The 22,276-nt window shown below is 41.9% G+C and overlaps 1 protein-coding gene across 1 annotated transcript in view; it reads right to left on the reverse strand.

Annotated features, from left to right (window-relative positions):
* Window positions 1-3,910: 3,910 nt before the first annotated feature.
* Window positions 3,911-22,276, reverse strand: part of STPG1 (sperm tail PG-rich repeat containing 1) — a 130,066-nt gene continuing 111,700 nt past the window's right edge. The window contains exon 9 of the mRNA XM_077481848.1: window positions 3,911-5,663. Within this exon, the coding sequence (XP_077337974.1) occupies window positions 5,590-5,663 (74 nt within the window). The 3' untranslated portion in view covers window positions 3,911-5,589. The remainder of the gene's footprint in view (window positions 5,664-22,276) is intronic.

A 22,276-nucleotide genomic window follows, 5' to 3' on the forward strand; every position in this document is an offset into this window, starting at 1 on the left:
ATTGCAGGCAGCGCTGGAACCTTTAGTAGATCATAAACTACATATTCATGAACCAGCTGTTGGTAGTGGATAATCAGGCAGTTGAAAGACATTTCCTCAACAATGAACGGTAGAAAAGAGAGCATGGAGTGAGTGTTTTATACTCCACCCAGTACCTGATGATAGTGGTCAGTACCCCAGCACTAACCCCTTCTATGGGAAGCTGACAGAAAACAAGGAGTTCAAATGCTGTCCAAAAATTCCTGTGCTTTCACCAACACGGTTTACTCACAAAGAGAGTCTTCTCGGGGTCACACCTGGGGCTGTGCCATGGCTTTGGACCCTTAAAGAGAGCCTAACTAACACAGTAAATGCAGCTTTTAACCACTTGCTTACAGGGCACTTAAACACCTTCCTGCCCAGACCAATTTTCAGCTTTCGGTGCTCTCACACTTTGAATGACAATTACTCAGTCATGCAACACTGTACCCAAATGAATTTTTTGTCCTTTTTTTCCCACAAATAGAGCTTTCTTTTGGTGGTATTTTATCACCTCTGGGGTTTTTATTTTTTGCGCTATAAATGAAAAAAGACCGAAAATTTGGAAAAAAAACGCATATTTCTTTGTTTCTGTGACAGAATTATGCAAATTATTAATTTTTCTTCATAAATTTTGGTCACAATTTATACTGCTACATGTCTTTGGTAAAAATAACCCAAATTAGTGGATATTATTTGGAATTTGTGAAAGTTAGAGAGTCTACAAGCTGTGGTGCGAATCGCACAAAATTGATCACATCTGATGTACTGGTGGCCTATCTCGCTTCTTGTGACCCGAACAAGTCAGGAAAGTACAAATACCCCCCAAATGACCCCTTTTTGGAAAGTAGACATTCCAAGGTATTTAGTAAGAGGTATAGTGAGCTTTTTGATGTTGTCATTTTTTTCCCACAATTCTTTGCAAAATTACGATTTTTCATTTTTTTTTTTTTTCTCCACAAAATTGTCATTGTAATAGGTTATTTCTCTCACGTGGCATGTGTATACCACAAATGACACCCCCCAAAAAATTCTGCTACTCCTCCTGAGTATTACAATACCACATGTGTGGGACTTTTTCACAGCCTGGCCACATAGAGAGGCCCAACATGCAGGTAGCGCCATCATGTGTTCTAGGAACATAAATTACACATCTAACTTGTTGACTATTTATTACACTTTTGAAGCACCAGGACAATGACACGTGACACTGATGACAGATGGCACTGATACGTGGCAATGATGGCACTTATACGTGGCACTGATGACAGGTGGCACTGACAGATGGCACTAATATGTGGCACTGATGACAGATGGCACTAATATGTGGCACTGATGACGGGTGGCACTTATACGTGGCACTGATGACACGTGGCATTAATACGTGGCACTGAAACGTGGCACTGATGACAGATGGCACTAATACGTGGCACTAATATGTGCCACCGATGACAGATGGCACTAATACATGGCACCGATGACGCGTGACACTGATGACAGATGGCACTAAGTGGCATTTATGACACGTGACACTGACAACAGATGGCACGTGACACTGACAGGTGGCACTGATGACAAATGGCACTGATACGTGGCACTGATGACAAATGGCACTGATACGTGGCACTGATGACGGATGGCACTATGTGGCACTGACGACACGTGGCACTGGGGGCAGGTGGCACTGGGGGCAGGTGGCACTGGGGGCAGGCGGCACTGGGGGCAGGTAGCACTGGGGTGGATGGCACTGGGGGCAGGTAGCACTGGGGTGGATGGCACTGGGGGCAGGTAGCACTGGGGTGGATGGCACTGGGGGCAGGTAGCACTGGGGTGGATGGCACTGGGGCGGATGGCACTGGGGCGGATGGCACTGGGGCGGATGGCACTGGGGCAGATGGCATTGGGGCAGATGGCACTGGGGCAGATGGCACTGGGGCAGATGGCATTGGGGCGGATGGCATTGGGGCGGATGGCACTGCTGGGGGCGGATGGCACTTTATTTATTTATTTTTACCTTTTTTTTTTCCCCCCACAGGCAGAACGGCTGCCGCTGCAGCCGTTCATCTCTCCCCTCTCCCCTCCTCGCACAGACAGTGCGAGGAAGGAGAGCGGCGCCGAGAGATGATCTCATATGTTTACATATGAGATCATCTCCCATTGGACACGCCGATCACGCTGTAAACGGCCGCTGTGATTGGCCGTTTACAGCGATCTGTGTTTGCCTGTCCCCGGGGGACACGGCGAACACAGAGCTTCCGCGATGCGCGCCCGCGGGGGCGCGCATTGCGGAAGTAAACATCGGGCCGTCCAGGGACGACCGCCCGGACGAATGCGCCTGCTCTACGGCCGTCATTCGGCTATAGGGCGGGCGCGAAGAGGTTAAAGCACCACAGTGCAAAGCCTAGTGCAGGAAGGTCACATTCCAGGCTAGCCCCACAATCATCCAGTACTGGTAAGACCTCCAATGCTATTGCCGAGGAAACACCAAACTGAATAGTTGTGTACAGAGACCAGCTCAAGCAGCATGTAGAGAAAACTTAAAGTGGTATTAAACCCAAAAGCAAACATTTATTATATTGCAGCTTGCCAATTATTAGATGTGATGATTGAATTTGTATTGATTTTTAGGCTTCTATTTTCATCTGGGGATCCAGCCAGCAAGTCTGTTATTTTTGACAGAAGCACAAGCTCTCCATAAGAATGTTTTAAGAGACATACCACCTAACACTGGCAGGGATGATTAAACCAATCAGCTTTTAAATATTTGTGTAAAACTGTTATCCCAAAAGGAACAAAAAACTGTTTGCTGTAACTGATTATAAAGTTTGAGCTGGAGTTTGGCTTCAGTTTGTTTAATGTATTTAAATCTACTAGTACATTAAACACTACCCTCCCTCCAGACTGACAATGCTGCTCTCTGTTGTGCTTCCTGTGTTCATTCATCCAGTGTTTTTTCTCACTAATACAGGAGATGTGTCGCTGGCAAGATCACCAGGTCAAAACAGAGGGAAAAAAGCATTATGCCGCGTATACACGATCAGAATTCTCGTCAGAAAAAACTCTGATGGTTTTCCCGACAGAATTCCGACGGAATTCGGCTCAACCTGGCTTGCCTACACATGGTCACATCAAATTCCGATCATTTATAATGTGGTGATGTACAACACGTATGACGTGACTAGAAAAAGGAAGTTCAATAACCAGTAGCCAACAGCTTCTGTCTCGTAGTTGAATCTGAGCATGTGGGATTTTTGGCATGTCGGAATTGCATACACACGATTGGAATTACCGATAGAAAGTTTTTCTGTCGGGAAAATTGAGAACATGCTATCAATTTTTGGCTGGTGGAAATTCGGACAGCTAAATTCCGATGGCGCATACACACGGTCGCATTTTCCGATGAAAAGCTCTCATCGGTCTTTTTCTGTCCGGAATTCCGATCGTGTGTACGCGGCATAAGAAAAGAAAACTGATATAGCCACCACATTTAATGACTAGTAAGCTTCAACATAATGCATGTTTGGTTTTGGGCTTAATACCGCTTTAACCACTTGCCGCCTACCAACCGTCAAATGATGGAGGGACAGTGTGGCTCTCGCTCTGGGTGGACATCATATAACAGCACCCCAGAATGGCTGCTCTCGCGCTAGAACACGGCATGACCCCAATCTCTATAAAGACCCAATGACAGTGCAATCAGTGCAGCCTCATTAGTGCACATCAGTGAAGGACAAAAATTATGTATTTACAAAATTTACTGACAGAAACTAAGAAAAAATATTTTTTCAAAATTTTCAGTCTTTTTTTGTTGTAAAAAAATAAAAAACCCAGCAGTGAGTAAATACCACCAAAAGAAAACTCTATTTGTGTGAAGAAAATGATGAAATAATCATTTGTGGAACAGTGTTGCATGAGCATGCAATTGTCATTAAAAATGCGACAGTGTTGAAAGCTGAAAAATGGCCCAGGCAGGAAGGGGTAAAAGTGTCCTGTATAAAAGTAAAGTTAAAAGCTCACCTTGCAGGGCACTAAAACTAAGGCATACTGGGAGTAGGAAGTGATAGATGAGACTGGCAGTGTTTTTTTTGTTTGCCAGTGTCTAAATCCTCTTGTAGGTGGCAGTATATCCCAATGGCATATGAATTTCTCTGTCCCTCAAGGAAAGTTAAAGATATCTAATTTTACATGCACAAAATGAACACAAAATAGAATTAGGAAAACAAGTTCAACAAGTTCAAATGCCTTTGCCACCTTAAAGCAGAACTCTGTGTAACCTGAAAAATAAATAGACAAGCTGCCCTTTGCAGTGCTTCCTCTTCTCCGCTATATTTCCAGTCTACCAAACTTACAAACAACCAGCATCATTAAACCTACTTGTTCTGAGCCTAGGCTGTCATTGACCTACCCGTCATTAGGGATGAGTCGAACACTCCCTGGTTCAGTTCGCAGCAGAACATGCGAACAGGCAAAAAATTTGTTTGAACACGCAAACACCGTTAAAGTCTATGGGACACGAACATGTAAAAAACCAAAAGGTTTGGAGACTCGTGTCCTGCCCCAGGGGACATGTATCAATGCAAAAAAAGTTTTAAAAACGTTAGTTTTTTCGGGAGCAGTGATTTTAATAATGCTTAAAGTGAAAAAATAAAAGTGAAATATTCCTTTAAATTTTGTACTTGGGGGGTGTCTATAGTATGCCTGTAAAGTGGCGCATGTTTCCTGTGTTTAGAACAGTCCAATAACAAAATTAAATTTCTAAAGGAAAAAAAGTAGTTTAAAAGTACTCGCAACTATAATGAATTGTCGGTCCCGGCAACATACATAAAAGTCATTGAAAAAAACGCCATGGGATTCCCCCACAGGGGAACCCCGAACCAAAATGTAAAAAAAAAATGTGTGGGGGTCCTCCCAAATTCCATAGGGCCTGGTATGGATATTAAGGGGAACCCCGTGCCAAAATTTAAAAACAAATGGCGTGGGGGTCCCCCTCAAAATCAATTTTTTTTAAATGTTGCCATGGGGTTCCCCTTAATATCTATACCAGACCTGAAGGGCAATGACAATACCATGCATATAAGCCTTTAAAATGAGCACTTTTGATTTCTTCCGTAGACTTTTAAAGGGTGTTCCGCGGCTTTCAAATTTGCCGCAAACCCCCCCGAATTGTTCGCTATTCAGCGAACAGGCGAACATCCTACCCATCATCATTGATCCTGTGCTCATAGTAGTACTGCACAGAACAGTGCGCACATATCATTACCTAAACAGCACTTAGTCCACAAGAAAGAATTACCATCACGCTGTCACGGAAGGTGAATAGAAAGGACCAGTGATGTCAGTGTGCTGGGGAGTGTGGGGGTTGCATAGGCTTAACCATAGACTAGAGTTCTGCTTTGATGCTGGGAAAAATTATATGCAAATATTTCCACTATAAAAGCTGCATATAATTATGATTGTGTTTGGACTTTCAGAAGTAAATCCTGAGATGGTCATGTTTGATCAAAGTGAAGCACTATATGCAAGATGTAGAAGATGTAGCTCAATACAACTTTTGCTTTCCTGGTTGCCTTCTTATGCTGGAATCCATTTCTGGTTATTATTGAAAAGAAATGATTGTTTTCCTAGGTGATCAGGATTGTAGGATCCTGTGGTGGACACAAAAAACAAAACAAAAAAAACAGGATTAACACAAATATCAAAATGATGGAACGTTACAATGTATTTCTTACACATGCATGTAAATGTTTCCTTGCCATTTCTCAGATCACGTCTCTTCAAAATAAATTCAAACAGAAGAATAGAGGTAGGAATGTAGTGTGGTACAAATACTTTCCAAAGTATGCATTTCAAGATGAAATCACTATTTTGCTAAGAGGCACCCCCTCCCAGTGAAATCACACCTCACTAGCTGGAAAGGTATAGTCAGATTTCCCCATGTTAATTGGACACTATGATGATTTTGAGTTCTTAGCTGTCTTCTCTTAAGTTTATTAGCTTAAGCAGATTTTTAACTTACACACACAAGCTTTGTTTTAAAAATATACAGTTAATGGAAGACAATGGATACTTATAGCACAATGGATTACCTAAAAAGACAGCATATGCTGCCTGCTTTGTCTGACTGAAACCTCAAATGGGGTAGTCTCAAAAAGGTATAAGTCCCTGTTATATGGCACTGATCTGTGTGTAATATTTCAGCTTAAGCTATTGAGTTACGTTAACAGGTTTTATTCAACAGTAGTACAAATGGAGAAAAATGAGAAATGGCCCCAAAATCATTTTTATACTTATCTACATAAAAAAAAGCATTTTTAAAACAATGGTTATGAAAAGATTTCAGCCACATGCCAATCTTAGCTCTTCTTGCTATATTTATTGATTTAGTGGATTAGCAAAGTGACTGCATACAACATGTCTCCATCCAAAAACCAACCTTCCTTTTTCGGGGTGGAGACATGTTGTATGCAGTCACTTTTCTGACAATCAATAATTCAATAAATATAGGAAGAGGAGCTAAGATTGGAGTGTGGCTGATATCTTTTCATATCTTTTGATAAGGAGTGGAGACTGCCTACAGGAGCTAGAACCGGGGTTGTCCTGGTATATTAAGAGAAGTGAATCTTGAGCAGAGCTTTGGCTATGGATTTGGGTATTTTTTTTAGCTCTGAAAATGTAAAAAAAATGTTTTTATTCAAAAACATATGTTCCTGCCTAACGAAAGTAATGCAGTCAGTGTTATTCTAAAAAGCTGATATCACAATTCATTTAGGCTCATAGGTGTGTACAGTCTATTGCATTAGGGTGTGCACTCCAAAGCTCAAACACACATGCCTTTCTCTGCAGCCTCAGCTGCACTGGATAGTGAATGAATGGGATAGTGCTCTGTGATGAGCGGCTTCTTGTTCATTCACAAACTGAAGCATAGCAAACACAGTTTACAGGGGGGCGCAACATGGGGGAGGGGGGCCCAGGCAACAGGGGGAATCGGCACCACACTCAGTAATTAGGGTGTGCCCAGGCACACCTGGCATTCCTCCTGTGCATGCTTATGTTTAGTATGCATAGATTTCTGCTTTTGTATGTGCCTTTATGATCTGCTCATAGATGTGCCTTAATGATCTACTCATAAAGATGCCATCATGTTCTTAGTCAATAGGAAGGGTAGGAGAGATGGAACAATGTAGGGAAGACACTTCTGTAGCCACATCTGTATGAGAATTTAATGTAGGAGGAAAAATTGGTCATATGATAGTCACAAAGGTAAGACTTTAAAGGCAACATAGACAGTGGGAGATATATAGAACAAATATATTTTTTTATAACAATACATGGTACATAAAGCAAAAAGGTGTAAAGAGTAAAAAACTTATACATAATACATGACAAAAATAAGCATGCATGTCCCTGTGCGTTAACATGTTTCACTGTCAAGCTTCATCAGGACACACTCAGGGATTGTTGGAAAAAAATAGGTCTCACTATCTACAATGAAAACAAACAATAAAAATTGATCATCATCATATCTGAGCCATATATACGGCATACAAAAAATACCTTGCAGAGGGATCCATAAAAGAATAGTCTCACCCATATAACTTCAAAAATTCTAATCCCAATACTTGAGTGTTCATACAAGAACACCAACTAGAACAATATACAGTAACAATAGTCATTCAAAGATCGAAAGACAGTGCAAATGTTCGAAAGAAGAAAGTAGGAAATACTCACTGGGCTATAAGTACTCTGTGGCAAGTATATTTCCAGTATTATCAAATGAAAGAGCCACAGCCAGATAAGAAGGAAGGTATGGGGGGGGGGGGGGGGTGATATGGACTTGGACACTATGAGCAATAAAGCAATAAAGCCTCAATAGTATGGACATCTATTAGTCACCAATTACATATATAGACCCTAAAACAGGGAGCCCAAACTGAAGTCAAGGTGCTTGATTGCATCAAATTCAAGAGTGTAAATTTGCTGTCCTCTCAAAATAACTCAACACACAGCCATTAATGTCTAAACCGTTGGCAACAAAAGTGAGTACACCCCTAAGTGAAAATGTCCAAATTTGGCCCAATTAGCCATTTTCCCTCCCTGATGTCTTGTGACTTGTTAGTGTTACAAGGTCTCAGGTGTGCATGGGGAGCAGGTGTGTTAAATTTTGTGTTATTGCTCTCACTCTCATACTGGTCACACGAAGTTCAACATGGCACCATCTAAAAAACAAATTGTTGCTCTACATAAAAATGGCATAGGCTATAAGAAGATTGCCAAGACCCTGAAAACTGAGCTGCAGCATGGGGGCAAGGCCATACAGCAGTTTAACAGGACAGGTTTCACTCAGAACAGGCCTCTCCATGTTCGACCAAAGAAGTTGAGTGCACGTGCTCAGTGTAATATCCAGGGGTTGTCTTTGGGAAAAAGATGGGCATTGCTGCAGAGATGCTCAGACCATACAGCGCACACTGCATCAAATTGGTCTGCATGGCTGTCGTCCCAGAAGAAGCCTCTTCTAAAGATGATGCACAAGAAAACCTGCAAACAGTTTGCTGAAGACAAGCAGACTAAGGACATGGATTACTGGAATCATGTCCTGTGGTCTGATGAGACCAAGATAAACTTATTTGGTTCAGATGGTGTCAAGCGTGTGTGGCGGCAACCAGGTGAGGAGTACAAAGACAACTGTGTCTTGCCTACAGTCAAGCATGGTGGTGGAAGTGTCACGGTCTGGGGATGCATGAGTGCTGTCGGCACTGGGGAGCTACAGTTCATTGAGGCAACATGTACTGTGACATACTGAAGCAGAGCATGATCCCCTCCCTTTGGAGACTAGACCACAGAACAGTATTCCAACATGATAATGACCCTAAATAAGGATGGCCTTGCGGTTCGCCCCGGCGGTCGGTTTGCGGCGGATTTTGCGTGTTCGCGATTCGCCAAATCGGCGGACTTCTGGCACTGTTCGCGCAGCGGACATATGCGTTTACATTGTGAAAGAACTTTGACCCATGATGACACATCCATCATGGGGTACAAGACAGCCGATTGAAACATTTCAGCACATGGACAATTGGACATTCCCCCTACCTGATAAATAGACCTGATCTGGCGGCCATTTTACATTCTGTCTTTTGTCAGTGTAGGGAGAGGTTGCTGTGTGGAGCAGGGACAGACTTTAGTGACACAAATCACTAGCTATTAGGTCCACAAAAGTCCTTTTAAGGACTGGTATAGGTGTACAGTATATAGGGTTCTGGTGCACTGCTGCTGACTGCTGTGCTGCTGATTGCTGAGTGCACTGCTGACCTATTCTGCAGCTGTCTTTTGTCAGTGTAGGGACAGGACGCTGTGTGGAGCAGGGATAGTCAGTTTAATCACTAACTATTACTATTAGGTCCACAAAGGTCCTTTTAAGGACTGGTATAGGTGTACAGTATATAGGGTTGTACACGTATAATATACTTTCTTTCAAATATAGAAAGCCTATTATACTTGACTGCTGACCGACTCTGCAGCTGTCTTTTATCAGTGTAGGGACTGAGCGACAGTCTGCAAATCACTAGATACTAGGTCCACAAAGGTCCTTTTAAGGACTGGTATAGGTGTACAGTTTATAGGGTTGTACACGTATAATATACTTTCTTTCAAATATAGAAAGCCTATTATACTTGACTGCTGACCGACTTTGCAGCTGTCTTTTATCAGTGTAGGGACTGAGGGACAGTCTGCAAATCACTAGATACTAGGTCCACAAAGGTCCTTTTAAGGACTGGTATTGGTGTACAGTTTATAGGGTTGTACACGTACAATATACTTTCTTTCAAATATAGAAAGCCTATTATACTTGACTGCTGACCAACTCTGCAGCTGTCTTTTATCAGTGTAGGGACTGAGGGACAGTCTGCAAATCACTAGCTACTAGGTCCACAAAGGTCCTTTTAAGGACTGGTATAGGTGTACTATTTGGTGTGCAGTATATAGGGGTGTAATACACGTATAAAATACTTGCACATATAGAAAGCATAGTATAGTGCATTTCCACTGTGCAGCATTGTGACTGCTGAGCGGTTCAGCAGTGGTACTACAAAGAGTGACAAACGCAATAAAAAAAAAGTATTATAACTGGTGTGGTAGACCAGTGGCCCCCAAAAACGACAGATTGAAGCGGGGTGTTATATACCTTCTTCCACATACATACTGCACTTCTCTACAGACTTGTCACAGGGTCATTTAAAAAATGACAGGCAGAGGAAGAGGCAGGCCCTTCCGCAGGGGTGGTAGGGGTAGGGCAGGAGCAACAGACTTGAGCCAAAGTGGCAAACTGCAGAAGGTGCGTGCGATTACGTCAAAGGACGCACCAGACTTGGTTGAGTGACTCACTCAGCCTTACTCTTCTGCACCCTCCTCATCATCTCGATCTGCACCCTCTTCTTCACTCTCTGCTGGTGTCAGTGCTCTCTATCTCGGGGCTGGTGTCAGTGCTCTCTATCTCGGTGCTGGTGTCAGTGCTCTCTATCACGGTGCTGGTGTCAGTGCTCAGTCTCTATTGTGGTGCTGATTTCAGACAGTGAGGGAGATAGCAGCGGAGAAGCCAATCAGCAGGCAATGCCAGCACCATGGCTGAGGATCAGCACTGGACTGGAACCTCCAGACCACCGCAGTGGAGCCCTGCATAGGTGGGGGTAAGGGCTGGCCAGAGGGAGGGGCTCAAGCACAGGTTGGCACACTGGGACACTGGCACAGGACTGCGCTGCCCTAACTGTGGCACTGATCATCTCCTGCACCCCTTTCATAGCCTGCCCTGACCTTGCCTCTCCTCCATGGCCTTCATGCGCTCCTGAATTGTCAAAATTTCACAGCTAAAAAAAGAATGCTTGTCGTTGTCGATCCCAGATTCACTTAATACTTTTGTTATGTCAGTGTCCATGTTGTGGGACTATGTGTGCACAGCTAGTATTTTGTGGCTGAAAATATGACCTGTAGGTTTTTAAGGTTTGCCTGCCATTAAAGTCAATGGGGTCCGCCTCAAACTTTGCGGTTCACAAACTTTTGGCCGCGTTCGGGGTTTGCGTTCCTGAAATGTCCCATTGGAAGTTCATCCATCACTAACCCTAAACACACCTACAAGACGACCACTGCCTTGCTAAAGAGGTTGAGGATAAAGTTGATGGACTAGCCAAGCATGTCTTCAGACCTTAACCCCATTGAGTATTTGTGGGGCAGCCTCAAACGGAGGGTGGAGGAGCGCAAGGTCTCCAACATCCACCAGGTCCATGATGTTGTCATGGAGGAGTGGAAGAGGACTCCAGTGGCAACCTGTGAAGCTCTGGTGAACTCCATTGACACTTTGGGCTCAATTTGGACATTTTCCCTTAGGGGTGTACTCACTTTTGTTGCCAGCCGATTAGACATTAATGTCTGTGTGTTGAGTTATTTGGAGGGGACAGAAAATTGACACTGTTATACAAGCTGTACATTTCTTCAGTGTTGTCACATAAAAAGATATAATAAAATATTTACAAAAATGTGAGGGGTGTACTCAGTTTTGTGAGATACTGTATATGTTTTCAAAATATCACTTGCATTAGGGAGCGCGGGAAGCAATGTAAATCTTCCTTTTTAGAGTTCTTTTTTTTTTCATGCAAGGTCTACTTTATATTGTGGATTTTTAAATAAAATGATGGCATTCACCTCTTTGGCTTTTGTGACATACTGTATATCTATTGGATAATCCAACCAGAACACCTTTTTCATTAAGGATTAGAATTACTATCAGTCTTTTATGACAGTTTGTGCCCTGTTTGAGAGATGCCCCTCATTTTCTGTCCCAGTGACAACTGCCCTCCTTCCAAACTTTATCAAAGAAAATCAGAATGCTTAATTAGATGGAGCTTACATTATGAGCTAGCAGATCATTTCTACATGGCAAACCAAATATGATTAAAAAAAAACCTCAAATGGATACATAAAGATGCACTGTAGATTAAAAACAGAACTCAAGTGATTTAATATTTATTAAGCATAACAATAGAAGGTCCCTTACTATAAATTAATATCATGGTTAATATTATGAAAATAAAAATGTAATGGTCAATAGTATTATAACTTCTGCTTGGCATTGCTTGCAAATTAATTTTCACTCAAACAAGCTTAGTGTGTCAAATAGTGTTTCCTGTGAATGTTGGTTATAAACACTGATTTATCAGAAAACTGGTATCTCCTTGTTTGTAGCAGTACAGGGGAGCTGCTAAAGTATCACTAAATCACTAAATCACTTTTTTTGTTTTAGATAGAATGAAGAAGGATTAACGTGCTAGTTTATTGGGGTTTTTTTGTTTTGTTTTTATTGCTGTTCACTTCCCCATTAGTAATATTTGCCCTCTATTTGTCCTGTTTACTGTTATAACCAAGAGTAAAATTAAAAGAAAATGTCAAATTATCACCAGAACAGGAATAAAGTGAAAGTCTTCAAATATTTCTGATGACAACCAGGGATTCCCTCATTTTGGAGGAATTTTCTTTCACTTCCTGTCTTAGCTATGGGACAGGAAGTGAAGGTAATTCTGCTCAATGGGACACAGGTGACAAAACTAAACTGACAGGGGTTATAACCAGTGGCAGCTGGTGCTAAAAAATATTTGGGGGTGCAAACAAAGTCCAGGTCTGCACTCACCCTACAAATGGGGCCTTTCAGCAGTCACGGCTCCCCTGATACCCGGCACTGCAGATTCCGTGTTAACCTGGTCTTCTTTCCGGGTTCCAAAACTTCAGCCTCCTGTCCTGATTGGCTGGGACAAGCCGGAAACCAATGGTGAATATTGATTTGCTAAAATCACAAGTGCATCCCGAGGACAACCTAAAACAAGCCAATTAGAGCCTCTAACCATATGCTTCTAAAAAAATGACTTACCTAATAGAAACCTATTAGTCTGGAGCCCCATACAGTGCACAGCCAGGCACAGAACACTTGATTTTTCTTTAAGATGTTAAAAATTGTTAGTTATTTAATAAAGTTATTTAAAAATAAATCTTTCTATGATTAGATTAGGCAAACTAGGGGGGCGCAACTGCGTCCCTTATGGACCGGCCGTCTCTGGTTACAACCCTCCCTTAGTGTACTTTCACACTGGGGCGGTGAGTCCGTTAGCGGTAAAGCGTCATTCGTTTTAGCAGCGATTTACTATCATTTTAGCTGCACTTTTCGGCCACTAGCGGGGTGCTTTTAGCCCCTGCTAGCGGCCAAAGAAGGGGTTAATAGCGCCTGAGTTGCCGCACTTTCAAAGCACTTTTCAGGTGCTTCTACAGGATCTTTTTTTTTGAGACAATCACAATTTGTACTCACCACTAATGTGTTGACAAAATATACAGGCAATTATGAATTTAAAAACTCAATTTAGCAATAATAAAACAGTACTATAGAGCAAATGAATGTTTGCCTTAGATACAATATGCAGCTAATCACAATACAACATATCAAAATGTTATTATAGATTACATGGAACGACAGGATGTCGTGTTAAGCAGGTGACTTGCTGCTAAAGACTTTGAACTGGCTCTCTTTTGGATGAGTCAGCTCTATTAAGTGACGAGGCACAAAGGTATGACCACACACAAGAGTTCAAGAATATTGACAATGAGCTGCGCATTGCTTTTCTCTATTATTTTTTACTAAATTCAAAGTAATAAAACACACAAAATTTGAAAAATATTTCAGGCATCAATGTCAAACTTTCCTTGCTACCTTGGTAGCCTAAGGCCTATGTTAAAGCTAAACTCCATGCACAAAAATCTTTATTTCATATATATTCCTCAATAGGTACAGAGTTCATAACTTTGTGTGTAACACATTTATTTGTAAACCTAGATATTATCTTTTTAGAAAATTAGAAAATTAGAACGTTCTACTTGCTTTTTAGCAAAATTGTCACACATATTTGGACGTTTTTCCATTGAGCACTATTTACCTGTATTTGAATATGGACGTTTTTCATTGATTACTATTTTTCCTATGTTGATTTTTATATTTATTATTTGAGCTTATTATATATACAGTGCTGTCACATTCACTTTGTTATCTTCGTTTTCTTTAATTTAATAATCAACAAAACATAATTTGTATAAAACATTTCACAAAATTTATTACCGATTTCTATAAAAATTCCTAAAAAAACATCTAAAGGATGTATCATTTAAAGTACAAAACATGTGGCTTCTAAGGACTTTCTTTTAGATGGTTTTTATATATATTTTTATAGAAATCTCCAATATATTTTGTTAAGCATTTTATACAAATTATGTTTTCTTGATTATTGGCACCTTAAAAATCGCAAGTTATCATTCCGTTGTTCTCTTATATACATATGGGATGTGGTGCCCTTGGCTCCCTCTATTGTCCATACTATTTTTTTTTCATCCAAATTATACAAAAGCTTAAAATGTATTTACACAACAAACCCGTGGGACAGAGTTACTAAACCACCAGTAGGGCCAGACAACTGACAAGTGTCAATAAAGTGTCAGTGCATACATTTTAATTTAATTTTAATTTAAAATAAGGCAAAAATAGGATTTTTTTTTGCATTCACTTTACAATACATTTTTCTTTTGTTGGGGGAAGGACACAGCATAGGTTTTAAATCTCATGGACAGGGAAGGGAAAGGTTAGGCCTAGTACACTAGAAGTTTTTTTTTTTCATTCAACCGCGCAGGGCTGAAGGAAAAAAAATAACTGACCGCTCAGGAGGAGCCGCTTTACTAACTATCCGATGTTAGTACAGCGACCTCCCCTGCTGTTCTATTGTGTTTTTATAAGGGGATGCCCCTCGCCAGGACTCTCCGGTCATCGCTCTCAGCCATTGGCTGAGAGCACTGATCGGGAGACAATCGGCAGACGCTTTTCTGTCATTCCCCTTTAACAGAAGCCGGCCCAACATCCAGCTTCTGTGGGACATGGGATTAATGTAGGCCAGTTTCTACTGAACCGGCCAATGCCGCCCGACATTCAGCCCGTGCATACTAGGTTTTAGACTCTGTTAAGTTATTAGTGCTGTCTGTGTCCCCAGATTTACCTTTTCATTTGTCCAGGTTGTCACCAGAACAAGAGAGGAGGATAGGTCATATGATGAGGACAACTCTTCCAGTGACAAATGTATAATAGGGGAATTCTTGAAGGTGATTATTTACACACATACAGTACATATACTGTACTTCACATCACATGGTGATGACCTGCTTGTAGATCAATCAAAACCTTTAGACATTTCATTGTAGGCTGGGTGCAGAGGGTGTGCGTACATTCTTAAAAATTACTAGGAACTTGGGGAACAGCATGAGGGCTTTTTGCAGAACTGAAGGGTCTAATGATAAACCCTCCTCTTATTTATTTATTTTTTAAAGCAACTGATAAACAAAAAAGTCCCTCATGAGCAATATCTCTTTATTATAGGCTAGCAAAAAGTTGAAAAGACTCTTGCTGCATTATTTTACAAGGAAGTAAATGGACAGGAAGTCAACAATGTGTATCAATATATACCCTCCCCAGTAATAACATTTTATCAGAAATATTAGGTTCTTTATTACCCCCTCAGTTTTAAACTTCGTTTTCTGTAAGCTTCTTTATGTTTTAGCATTAGTTACAGCAAAACAATGAAAGAAAGCTACTGAGCCATTCTCATCTAAATTTTGTTTTTTAAAAAAACTAGTCATAACATGATTGTTATTATATGCGATGTGTACATACAGGTATCACCCTTTTTCTATGATTGTTTACTTAGAAAAATAGCAGGAAGAAGATGCATCAATCACTGGGTGTGCATTATGTTTTGACAAAGGAGTTGCCTTACTTCCTAAAATGTGAATGTACACAAAAGAATCCAAATTAATATATGCAAAGCTTGCAATCTTTGTATCCACCTTTCAAGTGGGTTATGGTGTCACACCTAAAGGAGGACAAAAACATACTGATGGCTTAGGAACATCATGTAATTTCATTTATATGATGTATTTTTTACTCATATCAGTATATCTTTTACAAAATATTAGCTAAGAACACAATGCAAAAACTAGTTACCAACATTTTAAAAGGATTCTTAGGAATCCATAATTATGGCAAGTTTTCGCCAAAGTAATTTAATCAGTATTTTGGACTTTAAATTCTACTTCCATAAGTGCCAGTAGCTCAAATCTAAAAAAAATAAAATGATTAAAGTGTTTTTTAACCACTTGCCGACCGCCGCACGACGATATACGTCGACAGAATGGCACGGGCAGGCATATAGGCGTATATATACGTCCCTGCCTTCCCGCGGGTGGGGGGCCCGATCGGGCCCCCCCCCCCGGTGCCTGCGGCGGTCGGTATCCGTTCAGGAGCGACCCGGGATGAGGGGGCGGCCATTCATTCATGGCCACCCCCTCGCGATCGCTCCTGACTAATGGAAGTGAGGCGTGACATCACTTCCTCTCCTGTAATGTAAACACAGGCAGAGGAAGTGATGTAATCTCTCCTCCGTGTCGGTATTTTTCGTTCCGGCACCGAGGAGAGAGGATCGGTGAGTTGCACCAACACGACACTACACAGTAGAACATGCCAGGCACACTCTCACCCCCCCGATCACCCCCCCCCCAGTCACAGTGACACCAATTGCATTTTTTTTTTTTTGCATTGGTGTCATTTGTGACTGTAATAACTGTTAGGGCAGTTAGGGTTAGCCCCCTTTAGTTCTAAGGTACCCCCCTAACCCCCCCAATAAAGGTTTAACCCCGTGATCACCCCCCGTCGCCAGTGTCACTAAGGCTGGGTTCACATTGCAGCGGTTTATGAGAACGGATGTGATTCGCACCGCACTGCAGTGCAAATCACATCCGATCTCTGTGCGATTCGAGTTCAGCCATACAGATAGTATGGCTGAATTTGCGTCGCACCCGCCGCACCCGCCGCAAATTCGCATGGGACCCTTTTTTGGTCCGCAGCAGAATCGGATCGCATGGGTGTTCACACCATGCGATCCGAGTTTGCAGATCGCACTGCGATATGCGAACTGATCTGGGGGTGTCATTAACATTTCACTGACACTCCCAGCAGTTCGCATAGGGCAGTGTGAACTGCCGCTGGGAGGCATGCGATGCGGGAACCCGCCGCGGATTCGTAGCGTTCCTGCATCGCTCCAGTGTGAACCCAGTCTAATAAGCGATCATTTTTCTGATCGCTGTATTAGTGTCACAGGTGACGCTAGTTAGGCAGGTAGGTATTTAGGTTCACCGCAGCTTTTTATAGCGCCAGGGACCCCCATATACTACCGCATAAAGCCCCCTGATTGCCCCCTAGTTAACCCTTTCACCAGTGATCACCATATAACTGTTACAGGTGACGCTGGTTGGTTAGTTATTTTTTTATAGTTTCAGGGCACCCGCCATTTATTAACTAATAAAGGTTTAACCCCCTGATCACCCGGCGGGTTATATAAGTTTGAGGGTCAGATAAGGTCTGCGTCGCCCCAGGCAGCGTCAGGTTAGTGCCAGTACCGCTAACACCCACGCACAAAGCATACACCTCCCTTAGTAATATAGTATCTGATCAGATCTATATTAGCGTCGCCAGCAGTTTAGGTTTCCCAAAACGCATTGTTAGCGGGATCAGCCCAGATACCTGCTAGCACCTGCGTTTAGCCCCTCCGCCAAGCCCAGACCAGCCCACCCAGTGCAGTATCGATCGATCACTGTCACTTACAAAACACAACACACATAACTGCAGCGTTTGCAGAGTCAGGCCTGATCCCTGCGATCGCTAACAGTTTTTCTTGTAGCGTTTTGATACAGTCGCTGACAGCCTAGGTGCTTTTTTACCTGTGAGTCTCACTAGTGTACCCCTAAATTTAGGGGTGTCTACTTTCCAAAATGGGGTCATTTGGGGGGGGGGGTTTGTGCCATCTTGGCATTTTATGGCCTTCAAAACTGTAATAGGTAGTGAGGAGTGAAGTCAAAAATGTACGCCCTTAGAAAGCCTGAAGGCGGTGCTTGGTTTTCGGGGCCCCGTACGCGGCTAGGCTCCCAAAAAGTCCCACATATGTGGTATCCCCGTACACAGGAGAAGCAGCAGAACTTATTTTTGGGTGTCATTTCACATATGCCCATGGCATGTGTGAGCAATATATCATTTAGTGACAACTTTGTGAAAAAAATAAAAAAATAAATAAAAGTTTGTAATTTTCCCGCAACTTGTGCCAAATATAAAATATTCCATGGACTTAACATGCCTCTCAGCAAATAGCTTGGGGTGTCTACTTTCTAAAATGGGGTCATTTGTGGGGGTTTTGTGCCATCTTGGCATTTTATGGCCTTCAAAACTGTAATAGGTAGTGAGGAGTGAAGTCAAATATTTACGCCCTTAGAAAACCTGAAGGTGGTTCTTGGCTTTCGGGGCCCCGTACGCGGCTAGGCACCCAAAAAATCCCACACATGTGGTATCCCCGTACTCAGGAGAAGCAGCAGAATTTATTTTGGGGTGTCATTTCACATATGCCCATGGCATGCGTGAGCAATATATCCTTTAGTGACAACTTTTTGAAAAAAAAAAAAAAAAAAAAAAGTTTGTAATTTTCCCGCAACTTGTGGCAAAATATAAAATATTCCATGGACTCAACATGCCTCTCAGCAAATAGCTTGGGGTGTCTACTTTCTAAAATGGGGTCATTTGTGGGGGTTTTGTGCCATCTTGGCATTTTATGGCCTTCAAAACTGTAATAGGTAGTGAAGAGTGAAGTCAAAAATTTACGCCCTTAGAAAGCCTGAAGGCGGTGTTTGGTTTTCGGGGCCCCGTACGCGGCTAGGCTCCCAAAAAGTCCCACATATGTGGTATCCCCGTACTCAGGAGAAGCAGCAGAACTTATTTTGGGGTGTCATTTCACATATGCTCATAGCATGTGTGAGCAATATATCATTTAGTGACAACTTTGTGAAAAAAAAATAAAAAAAAATAAAAGTTTGTAATTTTCCCGCAACTTGTGCCAAATATAAAATATTCCATGGACTCAACATGCCTCTCAGCAAATAGCTTGGGGTGTCTACTTTCTAAAATGGGGTCATTTGTGGGGGTTTTGTGCCATCTTGGCATTTTATGGCCTTCAAAACTGTGATCGGTAGTGAGGAGTGAAATTACAAATGTATGCCCTTAGAAATCCTGAAGGCGGTGCTTGGCTTTCGGGGCCCCGTACGCGGCTAGGCTTCCAAAAAGTCGACCACATGTGGTATCCCCGTACTCAGGAGAAGCAGCAGAATGTATTTTGGGGTACAATTCCACATATAACCATGGCATGTGTGAGCAATATATCATTTAGTGACAACTTTGTCATTATTCAATTGCTTGAGGCAAAAAAATAAAATATTCAATGGGCTCAACATGCCTCTTATCAATTTCCTTAGGGTATCTACTTTCCAAAATGGGGTCATTTGGGGGGCTTTTGTACTGCCCTGCCATTTTAGCACCTCAAGAAATGAGATAGGCAGTCATAAACTAAAAGCTGCGTAAATTCCAGAAAACGTACCTTAGTTTGTAGATGTGACAACTTTTGCGCAAACCAATAAATATACAGTTATTGACTTTTTTTTTACCAAAGACATGTGGCTGAATACATTTTGGCCTAAATGTATGACTAAAATTGAGTTTATTGGATTTTTCTAATAACAAAAAGTAGAAAATATCTTTTTTTTTCAAAATTTGCGGTCTTTTTACGTTTATATCGCAAAAAATAAAAATCGCAGAGTCAGTCAAATACCTTTAAAAGAAAGCTCTATTTGTGGGAAAAAAAGGACGCAAATTTTGTTTGGGTACAACATTGCATGACCGCGCAATTACCAGTTAAAGCAGCACAGTGCCAAATTGTAAAAAGACCTCTGGTCATTGACCAACAAAATGGTCCGGTCTGAAAGTGGTTAAGTTAAATTAAGAGGTTGAAATAGCTTACTTTAATACACTGTACATAAAGGGCTGTATGATGCAGATGATCAGAACTAAAAGTTATGTGTGTTTCAAAGGACACACTAGAGAAGCAGAATGGTATTTGGAAATTAGACACAATTGGCCACTATAAACAAGTACCAGGTCACATTCCACTATTTAACGCCAGCAGATTTGTACATGGAAAATTAAAGCATGTAAATTCCTCAACGAGCTGCTGATCATTCTAACATCTCATTGCGAAAGTTGATAAGAATCACTTGGATACGGTAAGACAGGTGGAGGCCATGCAGAATTCTTAAGAAAATTGGAGATTTACAATAATATAAAAAAAACAAAAAAAACATCAATATCTCATTTTCTGACCCTTGCTAAGGGTTTGACAGAAGTTTGTAAAGTCAACTTCACACAAGTAAACAGAGGATCACAAGAAGGGAGTAGAAAAGAGTTTTATAGAGTCACCACTTTTATCCTAGTCTTTAATTTTTTTTAATTCAGTTAAAATCTACTTTATATTTGTAAGAGAATTGTCAGTAGATTCCGGTGGGAACACACAGCCAAGGATAGATTCCATTAATAGGGCTCAAAAGTAGAGGTGTTCTTTCATACTCCACTAACTGCTTATTGGCCTACATATACAGGTAACTTCCACTTGTGTGACCACACTACTGCCTGGAAACATAAAACAAAGTACACAAAAAAATGGCCCATGACTATGAGCCAATGGCTGCGAGCACTGATCACTGTGTTCTGGAGGGGGCAGTTCCCCTGTCAGAATACATTAGCTTGGCAGGGAGATCGCTGCATTAACATTGGATATGTTAGGGGGTGAGTACATACACACATGCCAATTATCAGTTTTTTAGTTCTGAAAAATTGTTTTATGTATATATTTTTCTAATTTTACTTCACCAACTTAGACTATTGTTTTCTGATTCATCACATATAATTCAGATTAAAAAAACATTGAACTAAAGGCTGTAATGTAACAAAATAGGTAAAAAGCCAAGGGGGGGGGGGGGGGACTTTTGCAAGGCACAGTACCTTTGAATGTATGGATAAGGGGGGGGGGGGGGGGGGATTGGGACTTTATATGAAGCGCATGACAATAGTCACGCACCTGCATCCCTGTATCTGAAATAAAAGGAAGAACTTTATATGAAGCACGTGACACAAAACTTGGTAAATTGGTCAATACATGATGACATATTTATTTTTCGTACATAAACAAATAACGTAGCACATTGCAATTTATGCACACACAGATATTAATTAATTCATATATATACACTGATTACACATGGAATGTTGCAATATATATATATATATATATATATATATATATATATATATATACAGGGCTTTTTTTCTCAGAGAAAAGGTTCAGGAACTCAACCTCTCTGTCCAACTCTCCATCCCAACCCCACCCAAACCCAACCCCCAGCCACACCTTCCTTAGAGGAGAGATTTACAGCTGCTGCGCCAAAAAATTGTAATGAGTTAAGGCTTAGAACTGTGTCTCACATAAGGAAAATTTCCCAAAATCCCCCCCCCCCAGCTCTCCTCTCATCACAACTCCCCTCCCAGCTCTCCTCTCATCACAAATCCCCCCAGCTCTCCTCTCATCACAAATCCCCCCAGCTCTAATCTCATCACAAATCTCCCCACAACTCTCCTCTCCTCACAAATCTCCCCCCAGCTCTCCTCTCATCACAAATCCCCCCAGCTCTCCTCTCATCACAAATCTCCCCCCAGCTCTCCTCTCATCACAAATCTCCTCCCAGCTCTCCTCTCATCACAAATCACCCCAGCTCCCCTCTCATCACAAATCCCCCCCCCCCAGCTCTCCTCTCTGCTGACCTCCCCCTCCTCCTCCACACACATATGTGTATATATATAGCTCCCCTCTCATCACAAGTTCCCTCCAGCTCTCCTCTATGTACAATGCTCTCCCCTCTGCTAAATACACACAAACTTTAACTCTCTCCACATATTACCCCACACACTTCCACAGTGCACTCCTCTCTGAATGGTCTCTGCAAAACTTTCCCTCGTTTTCACAGGGACAGATCCCTCACCTCTTCTGCTATTACTGCTCTCCGGTATGTGCAGGCTTTTTTTTCTGCACAGTGCAATGGACCAGAGAGCTCCCCCTATTGTAGCACAGAGCTGAGGAGGTGTTCAGACTTCCTCTGCTCTGTGCTACAAAGGCTGAGTAGAAGCGGCAGGCAGGGATGGAAGTGTCCTCCCAAATCACTGCAGCAGCTGAAGGTTGGGACCTGAGACCTCACCAGTGATTGAGGGCAG

The sequence above is a fragment of the Lithobates pipiens genome, unplaced genomic scaffold, assembly GCF_037356315.1.
Source record: "Lithobates pipiens isolate NorthernLeopardFrog02 unplaced genomic scaffold, aLitPip1_a1.2 Scaffold_16, whole genome shotgun sequence".
Lineage (NCBI taxonomy): Eukaryota > Metazoa > Chordata > Amphibia > Anura > Ranidae > Lithobates > Lithobates pipiens.